An 18,885-nucleotide genomic window follows, 5' to 3' on the forward strand; every position below is an offset into this window, starting at 1 on the left:
AAATAATATAGTATTTTCTATAATACTTAGTAAGTAAAAACACTTTTCACCGAGGTTTTACTTTTTTCATTATGTTCTCAAAAATATGAATTTGGATAAAAATCTGCAGTCTATAACGTAATATACACAACACATAATACATAATAACTTAATGATATAGCAGAGCAGCAATACGTTATAAGAAAATACATTTGCTCGCACATAACAAAATATAGTTTTCTTTAAATTTCTTTTAATTATCCATATCTCTTTTTTTCCTCAAGTTATCAATATCTTTCAGTTTTGTTTAAATTATCGATATCTAATGTGATTCCATTTGACGTCACACTATCCATAAACCTTCTAAATTATTTCGTGCAACGAAAAAAAATTTTGTTTTTTCATAGAAAAGTGGCATAATATCATGATCGAGTGACGCTTAAATACAATTCCACCTGAAGCAACCATCCACCTCAATAGTTAAGTACACTCCATTAATCCATGAAATCGACGATGTTTCTCTAATAGAGACGCTGAAAAACGACGATTTCCTTGACCGGCGACTGCGTTTACCACCACTTAACGTCACGAATTTCCGCCGTTTTCCGCCCGAATCATCAGTCAAACGAATCGTTGGTGCCAAGCTGTACGTTAACCAACGACGATTAGTCTCTTTCCCTAATTCGAAGCTCTTTATTTAGCTCACCACCCAAGCAACAGGAAGAAAAGAACGTCGCGTTAATATACCGGATGGCGAGCAATTAACTGGCCGTTTTGAAAATAGCGTCACGTCGTGCATTATTTTTCATTGAACGCGAGGAGCACGTATACAGTCGGTTAGAAAAGTATCCAGTCGCGCCAGTATTCTGTTTTCAGTTCTAAATTGAATTATCGACGAGTAAAATGTTATATTTGCATGAAAGAAATTAAAATAACAGGTAGTTATATACTTTATATATAGTCATATTGTGTAGTCATTTTTATCTATACAAATTTGTAAAATTCCTATAAGATTTCTATAAAATTTCTGTAAAAAATAGCGAATTAATCTAATGGTCTCGATTATTGAAACATAATTATTCACTGTGCAATCTGTTTTATTTTGAGCTAGTACCGTGCAATAGAACGATAAACATTTGTTGCAACTTTTTTCATAGTTCCAGATAGAATAGATCGTAACTAGATACTTTTATGACTGACTGTATATGGGGTCATAACATAGATGTGGACGTGTTCGTGAGACGGTGATAATGAAGTTAGCAGTACGTCACGCAACGGAGACTTAATCACTAACATTTCTCTAATATCGCAGTTTTGCTAAACGAGCTAATGTCTCACGTGCTTGGTATCAGTTACGAAACGTTGTTATTATTTCACTGACGATGGGTGGAACGTGCAAGTGACAATTATGCAACGGGGATTTCACAGCGATGTTCTTTGTATAGTGAACTCATCGACATTATGCAATCGGAAGGTACATAGATGTATTTTTCGTTGAAAAGAAAAATTAAATCCTGGCTGTTCTCTGTATTTTGATAGTTCTTGGTAGGTTTTGAAGAATTGTAAGTTGAATCTCTGGAATCGAATAAAGTTTTATTTGTAAACGGATACTTTGCTGGTTAAAATACTGTTAGTGTAGCTAGCAGTAATTCGTGTTAAAACGGAATGCCTAGTGCTATCGAAATTTTAGAATACTATTAGTCGTTAGAACTAGAGTTTTGTAAATAAAACATATAGAGATAAAAATTTCTATTAGAAATTTGTGTAGGTCTGTTCTAGTTATAATTCAATTTTTTTTTCTTTTTAGCAAGCAATTAAAAAATTTGAAAGATTTTAAAGTATCGAGTTATTTCGCGAATTTTACTCAAACTCTATTCTTAAGATTTACCAGTTCATTTGTAGTAACAATTTTTCACACAATTTCTCCATAATTTACATAAATCACCGACTTCGTCTCATACCCCGCAAATTAACGTCGTTCTTGATTAATCCCGTACCTAATTAAGACCGATTCCGCTTAATTTTCGATTTCCTTTTGAACGAGAAAATTAATGCACTGCCGGTTGACAGCATCTCCGCTGCAAAAGTACGTATTTTCTCGATATAAGAGAAAAAAAGGTCGCGCATAAAGATGCAGGCTTATTACGGGTTCTTCAAAGGAGAGATACACCAGATTGGAGATCAAAGAAATCGATACGCGTTTACGATCGGTACGTAGCATCGATGGAGGACGGTACATACGAACGAATGCAGAACAATTCGCTGCTCGTTTGGTCGGGCAATTTGGCCAGTTTTTGGCCGTTCCCAATAATCATGGACCGTGGCTGGTATCGCAAATAAATCGGCGCTGTCATGAATAAACAGGTGCGTTTTATTGCTCGTAATTCCTGGCTATGAAATCGCCGCGCCGAGCACGAGAACACGCGAGTAGAGACGAGGAGAGAGAAGAAGAAAGTACGAAAACAGAATGAAAGAATGAAAGAAAAGGGGAAGGGGAGAGGGAAAAAAGAAAAAGAGGGAAGAATACGGAGAGAGGAATCGATTACTGTCTGCCGCCTCGTATTAATTATCGAAGTTACCGGTGCCACCCTTCGTGGCTTCATCCGGTTCGAGTTACGCCACGCGCTCTCATTAACAATAGCTCTACGGACCCTCGTTTCCACTTGATGCCTGCAGCAACAACGACTCTTTCGTCTCATCGTCGCCAGGTTAAAAAAAATTCCAACGTCTCTTGACTCCTGACGCGTTCAGCAGCGCGCCTATCTTCTGGTCAATTTCATTCAAGAATTCGCACTCTCGTGCTTATACAGTGCTTTACGGTTCTTGCTTTCAAGATATTTGTTAATATTAAATGTCTTTAAAATTTGTCACTAAAGTCTTTCGTAGCCTATTATATCACGCATTTATCAAAGTAAAAGCTTTTAAAGCTATAAAAAATATGTAACTTCTTAAACGATGGTGTTGCTTTTTTTATTTAAATCTTTCCGCATTCTATGAAAGGTTTGAGTACAAGTTAAGGAGTTTTCATTTTTGAAATACTATATCTTGGTTTGTCTTTGGACCATGTATAAAGCGTTTATAAGATATATAATACAATATAATCGTTTATAAATATAGCAAAGATTTCTGTGGGAAGAGACGATTAACGAATCCGTGAATAAATTTAAGTGGTTTTACATTTGCAGAATTTTAAAAATTTATCTATATTTCATATATGTATGATGGCAAAGTTTCGAGTTGCATCTCATATCCTTGTGGCTATAATTTGCGGAACCTGTTCTTTATTTGATGTTCATAGCAATTATTCTTTTATATTGAAATCACAGAAGGAAGCTTTTGAACGACTGCTTTCCTCGTTTATCCTTTACTGTATTCAGCACATATGTAATTATTTCGTAAACAATTATTTTGAAAATTCTGATCTCTTTCTTTTTTATGATATCTTGGAAATCTTAACTTCCCAACACCATGTAAAAATTTGCGACTTGTCGATTCTTTTACGAACAAAACCAATTGCAATATTCGCGACTATATGTTCTTCTTCAAAAAACATTTGTTGAGATTAAGACTGAATCTACAAATGCTTTATGCATCTTATATGCGTCGTCAAATCAAAGCTTAATGACAATATACGAAAACTTGTCTTTGATCCATCATTCTATGCTATTTTAAAGAAAACTCTTCATAGTTTTCCATTAACTTAATTACAGAAATTTGCAATTTCATACTTTTCCAATTGAATTACTGCAAAATTACCAATCGCAAATGTTAAACATCTAATAGTTTTCAGTGTATGCTTTAGACCTTTATTCGAAGTTTCCATTTGATCCTTTTTGTCGACGCGGCAACGCGAAAATAGATGATTTCAGGCTGCTATATTTTTCATCCGTGTTTCACCAGGTGCTACAGAGACCAAAAAGCGAGATTGCATCCATGGCGGCGCCCCATGGTAGCTGATTGCTCGCTTCATAATTTAGCATATTCCCGGGAATGTAATTTCTCTGTTGGCCAGTTGAGTGTGCGTTTGTCCCTGGCAGAAGTTTTGTCAGTGGGACCCGCGTTTCTCCTGCAATTTCCTTTCCGCCGTTCATTTGTCAAGGGATCCCCTTAAGCTCGACGATTCGACACCGCTCGTACCGACGCGACGAGACGCGACACTCGCCTTTAATTTTTCAAGCTTGGGCGCGCCATGATCGCTGCTGTTTTTCTTTCCCAGCTCGCTTCCCGTGTTTCCAGAGCCGCGTAATTATTCCGTGACGGCGGTAGCGAGCGTCATTTATCAGGATGAAGGTCCTTCCTGGCGTTTCTCCAAGACGACAGCCACGACCGTGATCGCATGATCGCGACTGGCCAACTACCAATGAAACGTTCCTGAGGTTCCTGAAACGTTCTTTGACAGTACGAGAGAAATCGACCAGACTGCGTTAATCTTTTGACAAGTGGTGCTGAGTTTGAGGATATGGGAGCCGGAAAGCCGTGATGGCCAGGTTATTGGGGATTTAAAATATATTTGTTAGTTGGTTGACAGTGTGTGTGGAACACTGAATGATTAGATTTGACAGTATGTGTGCTACCATCCTTTTTTCGTTGCTTTGGACTCTCTATTCCTACTATTATTAGATCGGGAAAATTTATTAACCAATAATATTAAAAAATTAATAACTGACAAATCGTTAACTTTAAATCGGGCAATTTTTTAATTTTACATTGAAAAAGACAGTCGGCTGTTCCATAATTTATAAAATTAACTTGGAGAACATGAGAGAGAGAGAGAGAGAGAGAGAGAGAAAGAGAGAGGGTCATAAAAGCATTCCAACACTTAAAGAAGTACTTCTTTTATGAATATATTATATGTATTATACGAAAATATTTGAAATATTAGTAGCGATGTAACGAGACGCAACTATCGTAATTATAATAAGAAAATTTGAGAGCAATGAAAAAATGTATATAGAAAGTTACAATACAATTTATTGAAAATGTATACTTAATGGAAAATTAGTATACAATATGCTAAAAATGCTCTCACTAATTACTCTTATATCGTGGATTATAAATAAGATGATTAATTAAACAATTAATCAAATAGATATTTTAGTGGTCCTCGCGAAGCATATACTTTCAATAAATTATCTTTCAAATTTGACCAATATAATCATGATACTCGTGTCTCGTTACAATAGTCAGATGTCAAAATAATACATTACAATATTTTATATATAATATAATAATATAATATACACATGTATATGATAAATTAATATAATACATAATAAATTATGCAAAAAAAATAATTAATACCGATCACTTATATCTTGTGACATCTAATGTTACTTCAACTGTGCAAGAAGGCCCAAGATCAAGGTATTATTACCAATATTAAAAATTAGAAAAATCATGAAGACACTAATTTATCAGCATTACTACTTATCGCATCAATGAAGCGAGTCTGTACTCTGTTGTCTGGAAAAAGGAATTTTTTGTATTAATAAAACTATACAACGATCGTACTATACACTGATTAAATATACATAGCGTATGTTAAAACGAAGTCTCTGGACAGGTAGGTTGCAATTTCGAAGGTAGAGATCTCGTGGGACGACTCGCTGCTCGGTGGTTTGCGAATCTGTCCAATTACAGATTAGTCACACCACAAGAATCGGGCCACACCGGTAGCTCTAATCGCCGTCAACTACCTTGTATCTCAATTCGTCGTACGCCCTGGAATATTGATTTTTTGTTGGTCCATCCACTTTTTTACCAAACATCTAACGATCGCAGATCGTATTCGTTGCCTTGAGAAGCTTCCGAACAGCTGTTCTTTTTCAAAAATCACCAATTCTTCGTCGGTGGTCTTTTGAGTCATAGGTACTAATGTAAGGGAACTTTCCTAAAAGAAACGCGTAATTATAGAAGCTAATTAAACTTTCTAATATTGTGAATCATTTTTATAAAACTCTATAGATACCTTTCTGTTTTCGTATTAACGTAATTTCGAGATTATCACGAGTGAAAACATCTTCTTAGCATAGTATCTAGTAGATATTTAAAGCATCTACTAGAGCATCTAGCAAGAACGAGAATATATATTTGCAAAGAAAGTAATCTCTAATAACACTGACAATTGATGTGATTTTAAATAATAATAGAAAGAAAGTACAAAGCATAAAGCGCTTGAAATTTTGTTACTCATCTCAAATCGCAATCTTCGTCGTGCATACAAATTGTTCGAACAATTTCCACTCTCGATCTTCACAGCTCAACATAACACCTCCCCACAAAAGTCCATACCGAAATCGTATCAAACCCAAGTAATTCCTCTGCTGAGATTACTACAGCAAGGTAAAAGAAAGAAAGGAAACGAAGCTCTTTCGAACGCAATCGTCCAGGCCAAGCAGCCCATCAACGTCCCGTAACAAAAACGTAATCGCGCGCCAATCGTCATAATTACGGAAGCTGGCCGGGTTCGTGCGATCAGAACCGTACATCCGGGTGTACACGTACCGAAAATCTTCAGGTGTGCATGCGTATCGGGGGAATTGAACGAGCCGTGTGGTCCTTCATTTCGCCACCTGTCCGCTAGGATAAATGATCGTGGCGCGCAAAAGTCGCCTCGCGAGACTCTGATAACGCGGTGCGCTGGTTAAAAGGAAATTACGGCTTGTGACCACTGCACGAAAATCTGCCGCGCCCTCGAGGACCACGGATAATCTGCTGTCATTGAGGAGGGTATAATGGGCCACCCTGGATGCGTTTTATTCGCGGCAGAATCGTGTTTTGTTTTGGCGATCGTCTTCTCCAGCGAGATGAAATTCCTGTTCGCCGCAGACCGTGCGAAATTACGCGGGAATTCGAAAGGGACAACGTGTCTCTGTGGTTTTTCGTGCAGTTTTGTCCGACCAACGAGTGGGCGAGATACTCTGCTGTTTTTCGAAGGATGGATTTGGGGCTTTGAAGAGTGTTCGTTGATTTTTGTTGCGCGAATAGTTGCTTGATTCTATAACGATAATTAGACCGTAGATTTTTATGCAAATTCGTATGTTCAAGAATATAGCTAAGAAAGTAAAACAGCTGTAGAAAATTGTTTCGTCCATCAATTTTCACAGAATAATTTTTGGATATTTTATGTATCTTTTTGTGTTATTTGATAGTTTCAAATTTTTTATAAAAAATAGTATCCGCAATTTAACGATAATAATCTGTAGCAGAGATTTTATTTTGGTAATAGCGAATTATCAAAGAAAATTGCATTGTTATGGTAATAATGACATCTTATTTTGAAACACCATAGAAAGATTCGTTTGAACTTTAGCCCTGCAGGGTAGAATAAAATAAGCAGATAGTATGAAATATAAATAGAATAGCAAAATGAATAAAATGAAATAAAAAAATTGAAAAAAATGTTAACAAGATATTTCAAAATTAAAGTAGATTTTGCTATAAATATTCAAATAAACTTTTAGCAACGCAAATGTATCGATTCCTCTGTGGAGAATAGCATAAATATATTCTATGTTTTATGCAGTGTGATTAGAGGTGTTAGAAGTAGATGGGATTTCTTCTGATTCGTGTTCTTGTTTTTCGTGGATTTTGCAAGATGAATTAGAGGGAAATATGGTAAAGGATGGAGATAATGTGAATCGGAACAGGAAATTGGATAGATTAAGAAGATTAATTTCGTCTCTCTTTGCACACCAGTGCAGGAATGTTGATTGGTGCATTAATTTTAATGGCACGAATATTACCTATACATCACTTTTTTTTAGAATTTCATATGTTATTGCGATAATATGCCAGGAACCTTTTTAAGGAGATTTATTAGGTCATGTTTTTCTAATGAAATTTTCATATTGTTACAGATTCGAAAGATTTGCGCTTTCCGTTGGAGGAGCATTTCAATCTTGGTAAATCGATCTATTTCTATTATACTTTTAGAATTATGTCTTATTTTATTACTACTTATTGTACTATTTACAATTATATCATTTCATATTGATGCTAAATGATTTCTAAAATTTAATAATTAATGTTAAACATCTTAAGCGAATGAAATATCCTATAAACAATGGAAAATAAAATAATTTAATCAGGAAAAATTGCGACTATAGAAGATTGCAATTAGGTTCTTGTTCAATTCTTTTCAATTGATATCAATTACAATTTGAGTATTACATTAATTAATTTTTTCCCAAACCTCGTTACAAGAAAACAGAAATATGTTTTTTAAATATATTGTTATATACAGTGGCTGCTTGTTACACGTGTCTATATCTGTGAAAAACGTTACGATTACATAATTTATTCGTTTTCGTTCTGAGCATATTTCGCTTGAAGACAAACTAAATTTAAATGGCCGCTATAAATTGATAGCTACTGACGATTTTATAGACATTTCAAGAACCAGAAATTCTTTGTAATTTGATATTTCAGGCTTTCACAGTGATAAAATATCATGTTATTGCGCTATTTTTCGGGAGCAGTCGTGCATATCTGGCATTTGGCAGCAACGTTTCGTAGACATGGGTAGGTTAAATAATATGAACGATAACATGAATTCTGTGTGTCAGCTATGAATCAATTGAGATACACATGTCGGAAAGAGTCGTAGAATTAAATATACAATATACAATATACAATGTACAATAGAATATGAATTAAAGTATTCAAAACATTCGTCATATTTTCCACCCAGATAAATAAGATTTTCAACAATTCCAGCCAGTTATAATAAAAATAAATAGGAAATGCGCGAGCACCAAGTATACTACTTGAGTTTCTCACTTAATGTTTAGGTTCTATGCGTATCTTTCTGTCTGCAAGGCCCCATACTACGTACGTATATACATGTATGTACCAGAAGACTGTTTCGATTTCTTATGGTTCTTTTCTTATTGCAAAAATACATTTCACGATTCCTTAATCGTCCAAAAACAGAATTTCTCCCATCACAAAAGATAACATACCTCTGCTGATAACTTAAACTCTAAAACTTGCCCAACCTTTTCTAACCCCATATATGCTGTTCTATATCTCAGCAAGCCCTGGTAATCTTTGGAGCTCCGAAACAGGTGTATCGAAGGTTTCCGGGTTGTATCGCGTTATCGTACCGGCGCAAGTATCGTGTACGAAACGACGATGTCACCCGTGAACTGTGCTTTTTACAGCGTCGATTAGCTTATCAGCGACGGCGTAATGGCGACGAACTCGGTTGGTCTGGCGACGCGACATGCGCAAAAATAAGCGAGAACAACGGGACAGGGAATATTTTCATCTCTCGTTTTGCTGCTTCGTGGAACGTTACTTTTCAAATCTGTGATTAAAGATCGCCAACCGTCATAAAGTGACCCAATTACACGTCGAAACGACTACGGCTCAGTTAAGTACCGTTTCATCGCGATCCAAGGAAACTTTATCGAAAACCGGGTAGCCTGACTTACGCCTTATCTCGAGAGCCGGATGAACGGCATAGGGAATATCGATGGTACGAGCAGGAAAAAATGGATCTCATAGGAACATATCGGGAATCGATACAGATGATACTCGGTTGTCACGTGAATAAGAAGTTGTCGCCTCGATACAGTCACTTCTACGCTCTTTGTTTGGTCTGATAAGATTAGATACCTGGTGCCTTATTACGAGGCAAATAAATTTGGAGGTATACGCGAATCGACGCGTGTATCCCCTCGATTCGATTGCTCGATACCAGCTATGAACGATTAGATGAGTTTAATTAAACAAAGCGTTAGTGGAATATCAAGGTTTGTGGGTACCATAGATATTAAGAAATTTAGAAATCGAAATTTCGATAATATTCGAAATTTTTAATATTTGAAAATTTGAAAATTTGTTAGTTCGGGCATTCGGAAATTCGAAGATGCTAAAATTCAAAGGTATTATTTTCTAAATCGAGACGATTTGCTTGCGTTCCCGATTGTTCGATAGCATCATACTGAGAAAATATAAGAAATTTATTCAAATAAAGAAGTTAGTAGAAGACTGAAACGATGGTTTGGTCTGATATTTCAATTATAAAGTTACACATAGGCTTATACTGGTTTAGATTACTAGAAATAATTTTTTGAACGATGTTCGATGGTGGTTCGGAATGCGTTAAAGGGGTTATTCTAGTCTAGAGGCATGAATTTCGGGCGATTTTTGAAGCTCTGTACAAACGAAACGAAAAATATTTTTACTATCCATTTTTTTATCATTTGTTTATTGATATTTTAAGATGACATAAAAAATTAACCGAAAAAACTCAAAATTCACAAAGTTATGAGCTGGCAAAGTGGGAGGGTTAAAAAAAAAGGGTGTCCTGGCGTGCATGATTTCAACCCTTCTGGTCATCTGAAACAAAAAAGCCGATTTTTAATTAGTACAGATGCCGCTATAGCATGAACCTTGCAAAAGTCAAAAAATATTTTTTCACAAAATAGCGGTCGTTTGAAAAAAAATTTTCCTGGAGAAAGTATGTGGAAATTATAGGTATCTATATGCATAGAAGGAGGTTAGATATACGTTTTTTCAGTGCTGCAATTTTCTTTTTTACGACACACGTATGTAAATGTCTTATTTGTGGTACATAAGATGAATAATTTCTTGTAAAATTCTTAACGAAAAAGCAGGTTGTCTTTCATAGAATCATAGATATGAAGATGAGACATCTTATTCTACAATTTTAATAAGATTGATTCATTAACGATAATAAGTACTTGATGTACGAAAATGATCAATGTCTTAATCATAAATTATTCTTTATTATAAATCTAACACAATAAAAGCTCAAAATATGGTCCAATATGATATAATCGATTTCATAACTTAAACGTAACGTAACTATTAAATTTAACTGACTATAGAAAATTAAAAGTATGTTTATGTTTGAATAATTCTTTTTTGAGGATGTTCCTTTGAATTTTTTATTACTTTACTACGTCGTTAAAAGCTTCCGCTTTTGAAGAAATTTGACATTAAAAGAAGACTTGAAAAATATACAGAGTTGGATGTACCCTTTTTCTAGCTTTCACATTTTTATCTCCAGTCTGTCGCCTTCGACTTCTCATTTCCCAAGAACTCAAGAACTCGAGGAAGCCTAGAAAAAAATGACATTAAAGAATTCGAAATCTGTTGGAGCGCATAAAAAACAAATATGTTTCACTCCTCTTCCACGCGGAGGCCAATTAAACTGCAAGTATCCTCGCGTTCTAAGAATTTTTTCCGCTTCCCGGTAAAACAGACGACTCGACAGCGTTGACTGCCCTCTCTGATCGTGGCGCTGCGCGTCAAGGCTCGTCACACGAGTTTTCTAATGCATCTGCTTCTAAGTAAATGTGAGGCAAAGGAGGAAAAAAGATGACTAAGAGGAAGAAAAGGAAAGAGAAAAAACGGAGGAACGTGTCCCCGGTCGCGCGGAGTGCCTCCGCTGGAAAACGTGTTTAAGTGCACACGCGGCGGCGTCAGCTCTTTCCACGATTCGTTAAGTCGTCTCGCGACAGGCACACGAACGGCACGTAAAACAAATATACGCCGAGTGCCAACGCGGTGGACCTGATCAAATAGCGGCGTATCTGTTAAAATAAGGTCAGACGGCTGCACCTTATTAAACGCAACCTTGTTTCCCCGGGTATATTCCGAGACCACTGCGGAAACCTGGAGACCAGCCGGTCTCTGTGTTTCCTTCGTTATGAAAGTCTGTTTCGTTTCATGCTTCTTTCATCAACCTTGAATTTTTACGATTCGTCCTTATATTTCGTTCTTATATTATATATATATACTTTGAATATTTCATACATCTGTATATATATAGATATACTTGTAGTATTTCACAAAGCGTAGTATTTCTTATGATATTTCGTAGTTAAAACAAATTATTGCCCAAGTTTCATTTTTCAAAATTATATTCGTACAAAAATTTATATAAATAGCCGCCCGCGTTCCATTAATAATTCTTCGTGGAATGCAATATATTTATAAATACTCTGCTTAGATTTTTTCGTTCGTTATAGTGTCACTTTTTTCTTTATTCTTGGATTTCTGTAGATACACTGTCGAATCGAGAAAATTTTTTATTTACGCGAATTCTTTGTTAGTTGGGCAGTAGAAGCTTTTTGAATTTTAGGGGTTTGCAAAGAAATTATTAAATAAGGAGATTTAGTATTTGGCTAAATCAGCAAAATTACTGATATTGTTTTATTTACAATCACTTTTTGTTTGTCTCGATAACATTACACAGAAATTTTGATTTTTGTGCCAAGGTTAGTGGAATTAGAGGAATATTGTAGAAATTTTTAACTGGTATGATCCACATCAATTAAAGGTTCACAAAGTTTGAGATAAGTGGAATAAATCCGATAAAATTCTTGATCGAAGAATTTTGTTTTAATTAAGAAAGCAGTGAAGATTGTTATGATATCTAATTAAAAAATTTTATACAATCTAATTATATAAATTTACACTTCAGAGCAGACTTATGGCTGTAAAGTCATACGAGGCTAAAAAATAATTATAAATTCTATAGTAATTAGAAAATAGTATATCTAGCATCATTTTTGTCTACTTTGCAATTTACATTTATAAAGGTGATTGGTCCACTTATTCCAGGAATACAAAAAAGTTGTCACCACTTCATCATCTGGCTTCTAATAGCGAGCAAAAGTAATGGTTCTTATTTGAAAATGAAATATTTTTCACTGAGTTGGCGTCCCATTTTCCAACACGTGCCCGATAGACGTAGGCGGTCGTTAACGTTATGCGAATTTTTATGAGGCATATTGCTGCGTTGCCGCCGATAAACGCAGAAACGTGCCTGTCGTGCACCATCACGCGATTAGGCCGAAGGTGAGGCGACGAAAACGTCATCGTCGAATACATCACGATGCCACGCCGCGTCGCAATACGTGTGCCAGAACACGTACTTATGTTTGTCACGACATCCGCGCGATGAAATTCGCGTGTCCCTCGACGCGTCGAAATCGCCACAACCGATTTCTTTTTCGCTGGAATTTGACGACATTCGTGATACAACACAGACACTGAAGAATGGAAATGTACACGTGGTAATCACGCGCAGAATTCTCCGAATGCTTTTACGCTGTGAATATAAATTATGTAATTATATGTAATTGTAACAAAGGTAAAGTACGGTTGAGTTTTCAAAATCGAGTTCTTTTGGATTTTAGCATTACGGCGGTGCATTTTTAGACTATGTTGTTTCGTTATTGGTAGGCATTTTTTTGTGTAAAAGTTTCTTTGTTCATTCTGGGAAATTCTCATGAGTTTTCTTTCAAATTTGTAGTTTGTATACATTTCTACATGCCTCTATTTTCTTTCTCAATGCGTTCTTGATGTTAAACAATTTTTAAAAGGAGTTTCGATATCGTAGAAAGTTAAAAGGTGATAAAAGTTTATGAGGTTTCGCATTTATCGATAGAAGAAAAATGTGACTCGAAGGAATTAATGAGTACAAATGTTGAAACTATCAAAAAAATGGTAATGAGATACTTGTGAACACAGTTCGACGCTTTCTTGTTAGTACAAGTGTCTTCTTACCATACACATTTTTGTAAAAAGGTGTTAGACATTGGCATAACTGTAAAATGTATTTTACATTTATAAATAATAGATAAATGTAAAAAATTGGAGTCTGTTGATATAAAAAGAATTCAGAATTCCTCAAATTCCTGTATTTACCAACCATCGGTGTCCAAAATGATATTCATAATTCAATTCTTCATTGATATTACGAATTCCAAAGCAACCATAGTTTAACGAGCCACCGTTAGAGCAAATTAAAATCTATCTCCAGCGTATACGTTTCTCCATACTTATACAGATAAGAGAAAACAAAAGCAAAATAGTAAGGAAAGAAGATAATCATTTGATGATGGGTCGTCGAAACGCGAAAGGAATTTTTTAAATGGCTCCATCAGCGGTGCTGGTTGATGGACAAGAAATTTAATCTCGAAGAAGAACGCTGTTATCTAGGGTTGAAACTGCACGACGTGTGGTATCTAACCCGGCTGAGACAACATTTGAGGAAACTTAGAACCTGAGCCTCGCAGGTAGATATATACGGTTCAGAACCGCTCCTCTCTGCTCTGGGAAAGTCAAACAGTCAAACAACCACGCGCACCAAGTGTTGACTCGCGGCATACATTTGGTAGGAACACTTCCCCTTCGCCTCGCAAGACAAACAACCTGTCGTGATAATGATACACCGGATAACGGCAGATAAAAGTGCAAGGCGCTGCCCGCCAGGAATCAGACGAATATTGGTAGCGTTTATTCACCGGCGAACGAGGAAAAGGGTCTTTGAAAAATTGGACCAAGTGTTATTCGACGTCTCGATGTCTTGGACGGGTTTGGATGAAGGATAAAAGTCGCTTCATCAGAATTTTAGGTTGTTTTATTGCGAGCTGCATTCAGAATCCGATTTAAAGTCCGATTCGTTGATTAATTGTAAAGGTTAAACTAGATTTTGATAGGTTTTAGAACAGATTTCTTTGGAGGATTTTGATACCGATATCCGAAATATCAAATGATATCGTTGAAGAGTGGGAAATTTTCGTAACGAAAGTTAGAGAACGATTTCCTGATTAACTTTATTAAATTCTGGTGGATTTAAAATCAGATTTCTTTGGAGACTCGCGATATCGCAATTTGAAATATCAAGTGATAGCGCTGGATAGAGCGAAATTTTCGTAATGGAATTAAGGTTAAAAATTCTTTCATTAATTATATCTACGTTAAAGTAGATTTTGATCAAATATTGGTTGAAAATTTTTCCTTTCGAATAATTGCTAAAGAATGCAGTATTTCAATAATGCAAGCGTGTTAAATAACTTTCCAAGCTAAACACTCGAAGCCATTAACGTTCCAATGAAGTTTCTTCTCGTAACGTCACTAAACAATTATGGACCCGGTTATAATTTTGCAACAAATACAAAAATCCAACCACATCGAAATGCCAGTCACAGAAATTTCCACATTTTGATTTTCATTCGATCAAAAATTTGACTACCGATGGCCACTAATTACGAATAAATTACGGCCATATTTTATTTGGAACGAAATAAAAAATAACAATTTTTTAAATAACGAATTAGTTCAACTAATTTATTAACAAATGAGAACAATTTCTCCACAGGAGTAAATGGAGATGGTATAACGTTACATTTAACAAAGACTAGTTTTACATTCTTATTTCTCTCCGAAAATTGTTTAAATATGGAATAATATGTATTTGTGTGTACGAAACGTTTTTAGGAAATCTGTATTCCTGGCGCAGTTCAAAATATTGATCTAAAAGGATTACAAAGCATTTGAGAAATTGTTTAAAGAAAAATTTATTCAAATGCAAAATATAGAATAAAATAAAATGTTATTGTATTTTATAGCCAAATAATGAAGCGATCAAGAGAAAAATCATGTTATGTTCAAATAAATTACCGCATAATTATTTCACAATAACGTATAGCCAAACAAGATAATATATTATTCGGATAAACATTTTGCAAATATATTGTTTGAACAATAGGCAAACTTGCTACGAAGCCTTCGAAGCTTCTACGCTTTCAATTTCGAGCGAATTTCGTCGATTTCGAAGGAAGGAACGCTCCTTCCGGACCACGCTTTTTTTTCACTAACTGGGAGCAATCATCTTCCCTGTATTCACGAATGCTCGGAGGTTATCCAAGCCGATTTTCAGCGTGGGTGCACGCGAAGATCGTGAATCGTGAACTACCATCACGAGAAGAGAACTGAAAGAAAAGGGAGACACGAAAGAAGAGAAGGAGAAGGCAGCGACGAATCATTCCCACAATTACGCAACCAGGTTCCCTGTGCCCCGTCCTTCGAATTCGTCCTTAATGAAGGATAATCACGTTTAATTGCCCGCCCCGAGGCGTCGGCTGCACCCTCCGGCCAGGATCTCTTACAGTGTTAGCAACAATTTCGTGAGACCATCTCGAGGCATCGCGTCTCTTTGCCGCCATGCAATTAGTAGGGTTAGGTCAAAGAAAATGTTAACGACTTTCGGATCGTGGCTCCATCAAGGATGGCTCCGGGGATACGGTTCTCGGTCGTGCGTTAATTTCGATCCGAGATCGAGCATGACGATGAACGAAATTCGTATCTACTCCTCGTGGCTTCTACATAATAACGGGATATGCAACATTTTGAATCGCTTCGAATTTGTATATGGACACTTCGATTACGATTAGCTAATTTGGGGAAATTTTGAACTTTAAACGTCCAAAATTTGTATACGTCGAGATATTTCTAATATCAATTACGAGGAGGAAAAATTTTTCTTTAAAGTTAGAACGATAGTCAAATGTCTACGTACATTACATTTGATAACTAGTGATTTTCCAATGTTTCTCCTCTTTTCTATTATTAGAACGACGAATAAGTAAAAGATTAATAACGATGTTAATTACGTAAGTATGATGTGACGTCTATTCTAAAAGAAAAATATTCCACGTAGTCATTGTTAAAGATTTATAGTATAATTACGTGCAATTATAAATAAAAAGTCGATCTTCTTTTTATATCGCGTTTACATGGTATACGTATAAAATATCCTCGTAACCATCATCAAAACAACATATTCTGGTCTACAATATAGCATCAGTTTTTACATTTTTAACTACTTAGACGCTTTATAATTATTGCTACCTAGAATTTTTGTATTTATGTAACAGTACCTCCAAATGACATGTAACGTATGTCATAAATGAAACATAACATATTTAGATCTGATTAATTCGTATATATAAATTGTATACAAATGCAATGATGTGCATATATTGTACTTTCTGTAGCCACTGTGTATTTTTTAAGTATTATTTAGGTATAAGTAGCTTTTATTATAATACCATCTTTCTTCATATCAATCCAGTCGATACATAACATAATTCACAAAATTTCTATGAAAAATTACGAATCAGTCGCAATTACAAATTTCGTCCACTCTAGTAGTTCTAATGTTAATTAACTCTGCTACCTTATTCCGGTCATTTTTTATCTAATTATATCCTTCCAGCGTTAACAGATACCTTCGCAATTTGGACAAAATATGAAAGAAGTCTTACTGCTATGCTTCATTTCTTGTTTCAGTCTTATACTAAACTTCTTCTGTTAGATACTAATTCTTCTGACATTAGATACTAATTCGGTTTGTTTTCTACAATGAGCGCAAGATTGAAATATAAAAATTCGAGGATCGTAGCAGGGTTAAACCAAAAGCTTTGCATCTAACACGGACAAATATGAGCAGAAAGAACAAAAAATTGACAATACGATTTCAAAAATTTCAAAAAAGCGGAGTTCACACACTGTGATCTGTAAACGGTTCGTATCTAAACCCTCTCTCTACCCTTTACTCTTGAAAATACCCATTGCACACAAACTCAACACGCAAACGCGTCACGAACACACTCTCAGAGACCACTTGTGCCAGCCTCACAAACATCCACGAGCGTTCCTAGAATCCTTGTCTGGCAAACACAGTCGGTCTCAAAAATCTTGTCTGTCGACGTTCAAATCACGTCGACTCGACAACTCGGTTCATTGCGACTCGCGTGGGACTGAACTCTCTTGGCTGTTTTCCCTTTACAATCGTTATTCATCAACTCTGAGAAGACATTAATCCCAGCGAGTCGTCGAATTGAGCCGCGATGATCTCGGGACCAAGTGTCTAATTGCACGGATAAGCACGGTAACTCGGCGTGGCACGGTCGGGAAAGTCGCGGCGTGTCAACGGTTTTAACTGCGATGTAAATCACGCCGATAAGTATCACGCTGCCGCGTGCTGCTGTCACGTCAAGCCGACCAAGGACGTCGTATCTCTCGTTCCTCGCCGCGCCGCGCCGCGCCATGTAATTAATCATTTTCGTACGCCGCGCGATAATCCTTCTTCTCTCTGGATCTTCGACCTCATTTTTTTCTGTTTCACACGACGTTTCTTCCTTTTAGCGGGCAACTAAATTACTGGATTGTGTAGTGTAATAGGGACGACGATTTTGGAATGATCGATTGAAGGATTTCAGATGTAGTCGTGATGCTGGTATTTATCGAATGCGTATGGTTGCGAACGAGAAGAGGGAAAGGAATTCGATTGATTATTTTCCATTATTTTTGCAGATTTGTGATTTATTTTGCAAATGCATTGAAAGTTTATTGGAAGATGTAGACAAATGTAGGATAACGGTGTTATCAGGGAATAATTAATTTAATGGAGACGATGTGCTTATTTTTGTTTCTTTTATTGTTGGAATAGAATGTGGAAAATGTGGATATGATATCTATAGGTAAAGGAGAAGTAATAACGAATATTTTAGTAAAAAATTACTAGGACACCATTTTAATATTAATTATTTGAAGGATTCCGTTATTTGATTTAAGAACGTGTAAACATATAGTAGATTTTTATCCTGCTAATTTATCCATTCTCCAATCAGAAACTTATTTCGGAATAATTATAGAGACAATAATCGAAGTCGTATTAATTCAGTGTTGTTTCAGTTATTTTTCAGCCAATTACATTTTCCTAATGTTAGAAAATATTTGCAATTTGAACAAAGTATGAAAAGTTCTTATTGGTATGCATGATTTCTCGCTTAAATGTTACATGAAACATTTCCTTAAATTATTACAAATCCTTTTCGTTTGCTAAAATGAGGACAAGATTGCAGAAATTCAAGGATCGAAGCATTATCGCGGCCTTCGCAAATTTTAATATAATAATGCACTTTTAAAGTGAATGTAACAGAACATTAAAAACTAAATAAAAAGAAAAGGTTGAATTTAATTCTTTTATTTTAGCAAACAAAAACAATTTTTAACGTTTTAAGAAGATGTTTGACATAACATCGAAATTGAGAAATTCTGCATATCGATAAGACC

General features: G+C 35.6%; 1 protein-coding gene across 8 annotated transcripts in view; it reads left to right on the top strand.

Moving 5' to 3' along the window:
• Nucleotides 1-18,885, top strand: part of LOC122574022 — a 379,076-nt gene that overhangs the window by 134,751 nt on the left and 225,440 nt on the right. For 5 of the 8 annotated variants that reach the window (XR_006318863.1, XM_043741084.1, XM_043741083.1 and 2 more), the window contains one exon: nt 7,839-7,883. Coding sequence is in view for 7 of the 8 variants with exons in the window: in XM_043741084.1 (XP_043597019.1) it covers nt 7,839-7,883 (45 nt within the window). In the remaining variant the exon portion in view is untranslated. Of the gene's footprint in view, nt 1-1,334; nt 1,454-7,838; nt 7,884-8,409; nt 8,649-18,885 lie in introns of those variants that run through there. The other 3 variants (XM_043741086.1, XM_043741081.1, XM_043741085.1) reach the window with 2 other exon arrangements.

Source organism: Bombus pyrosoma, linkage group LG13, assembly GCF_014825855.1.
Source record: "Bombus pyrosoma isolate SC7728 linkage group LG13, ASM1482585v1, whole genome shotgun sequence".
NCBI lineage: Eukaryota > Metazoa > Arthropoda > Insecta > Hymenoptera > Apidae > Bombus > Bombus pyrosoma.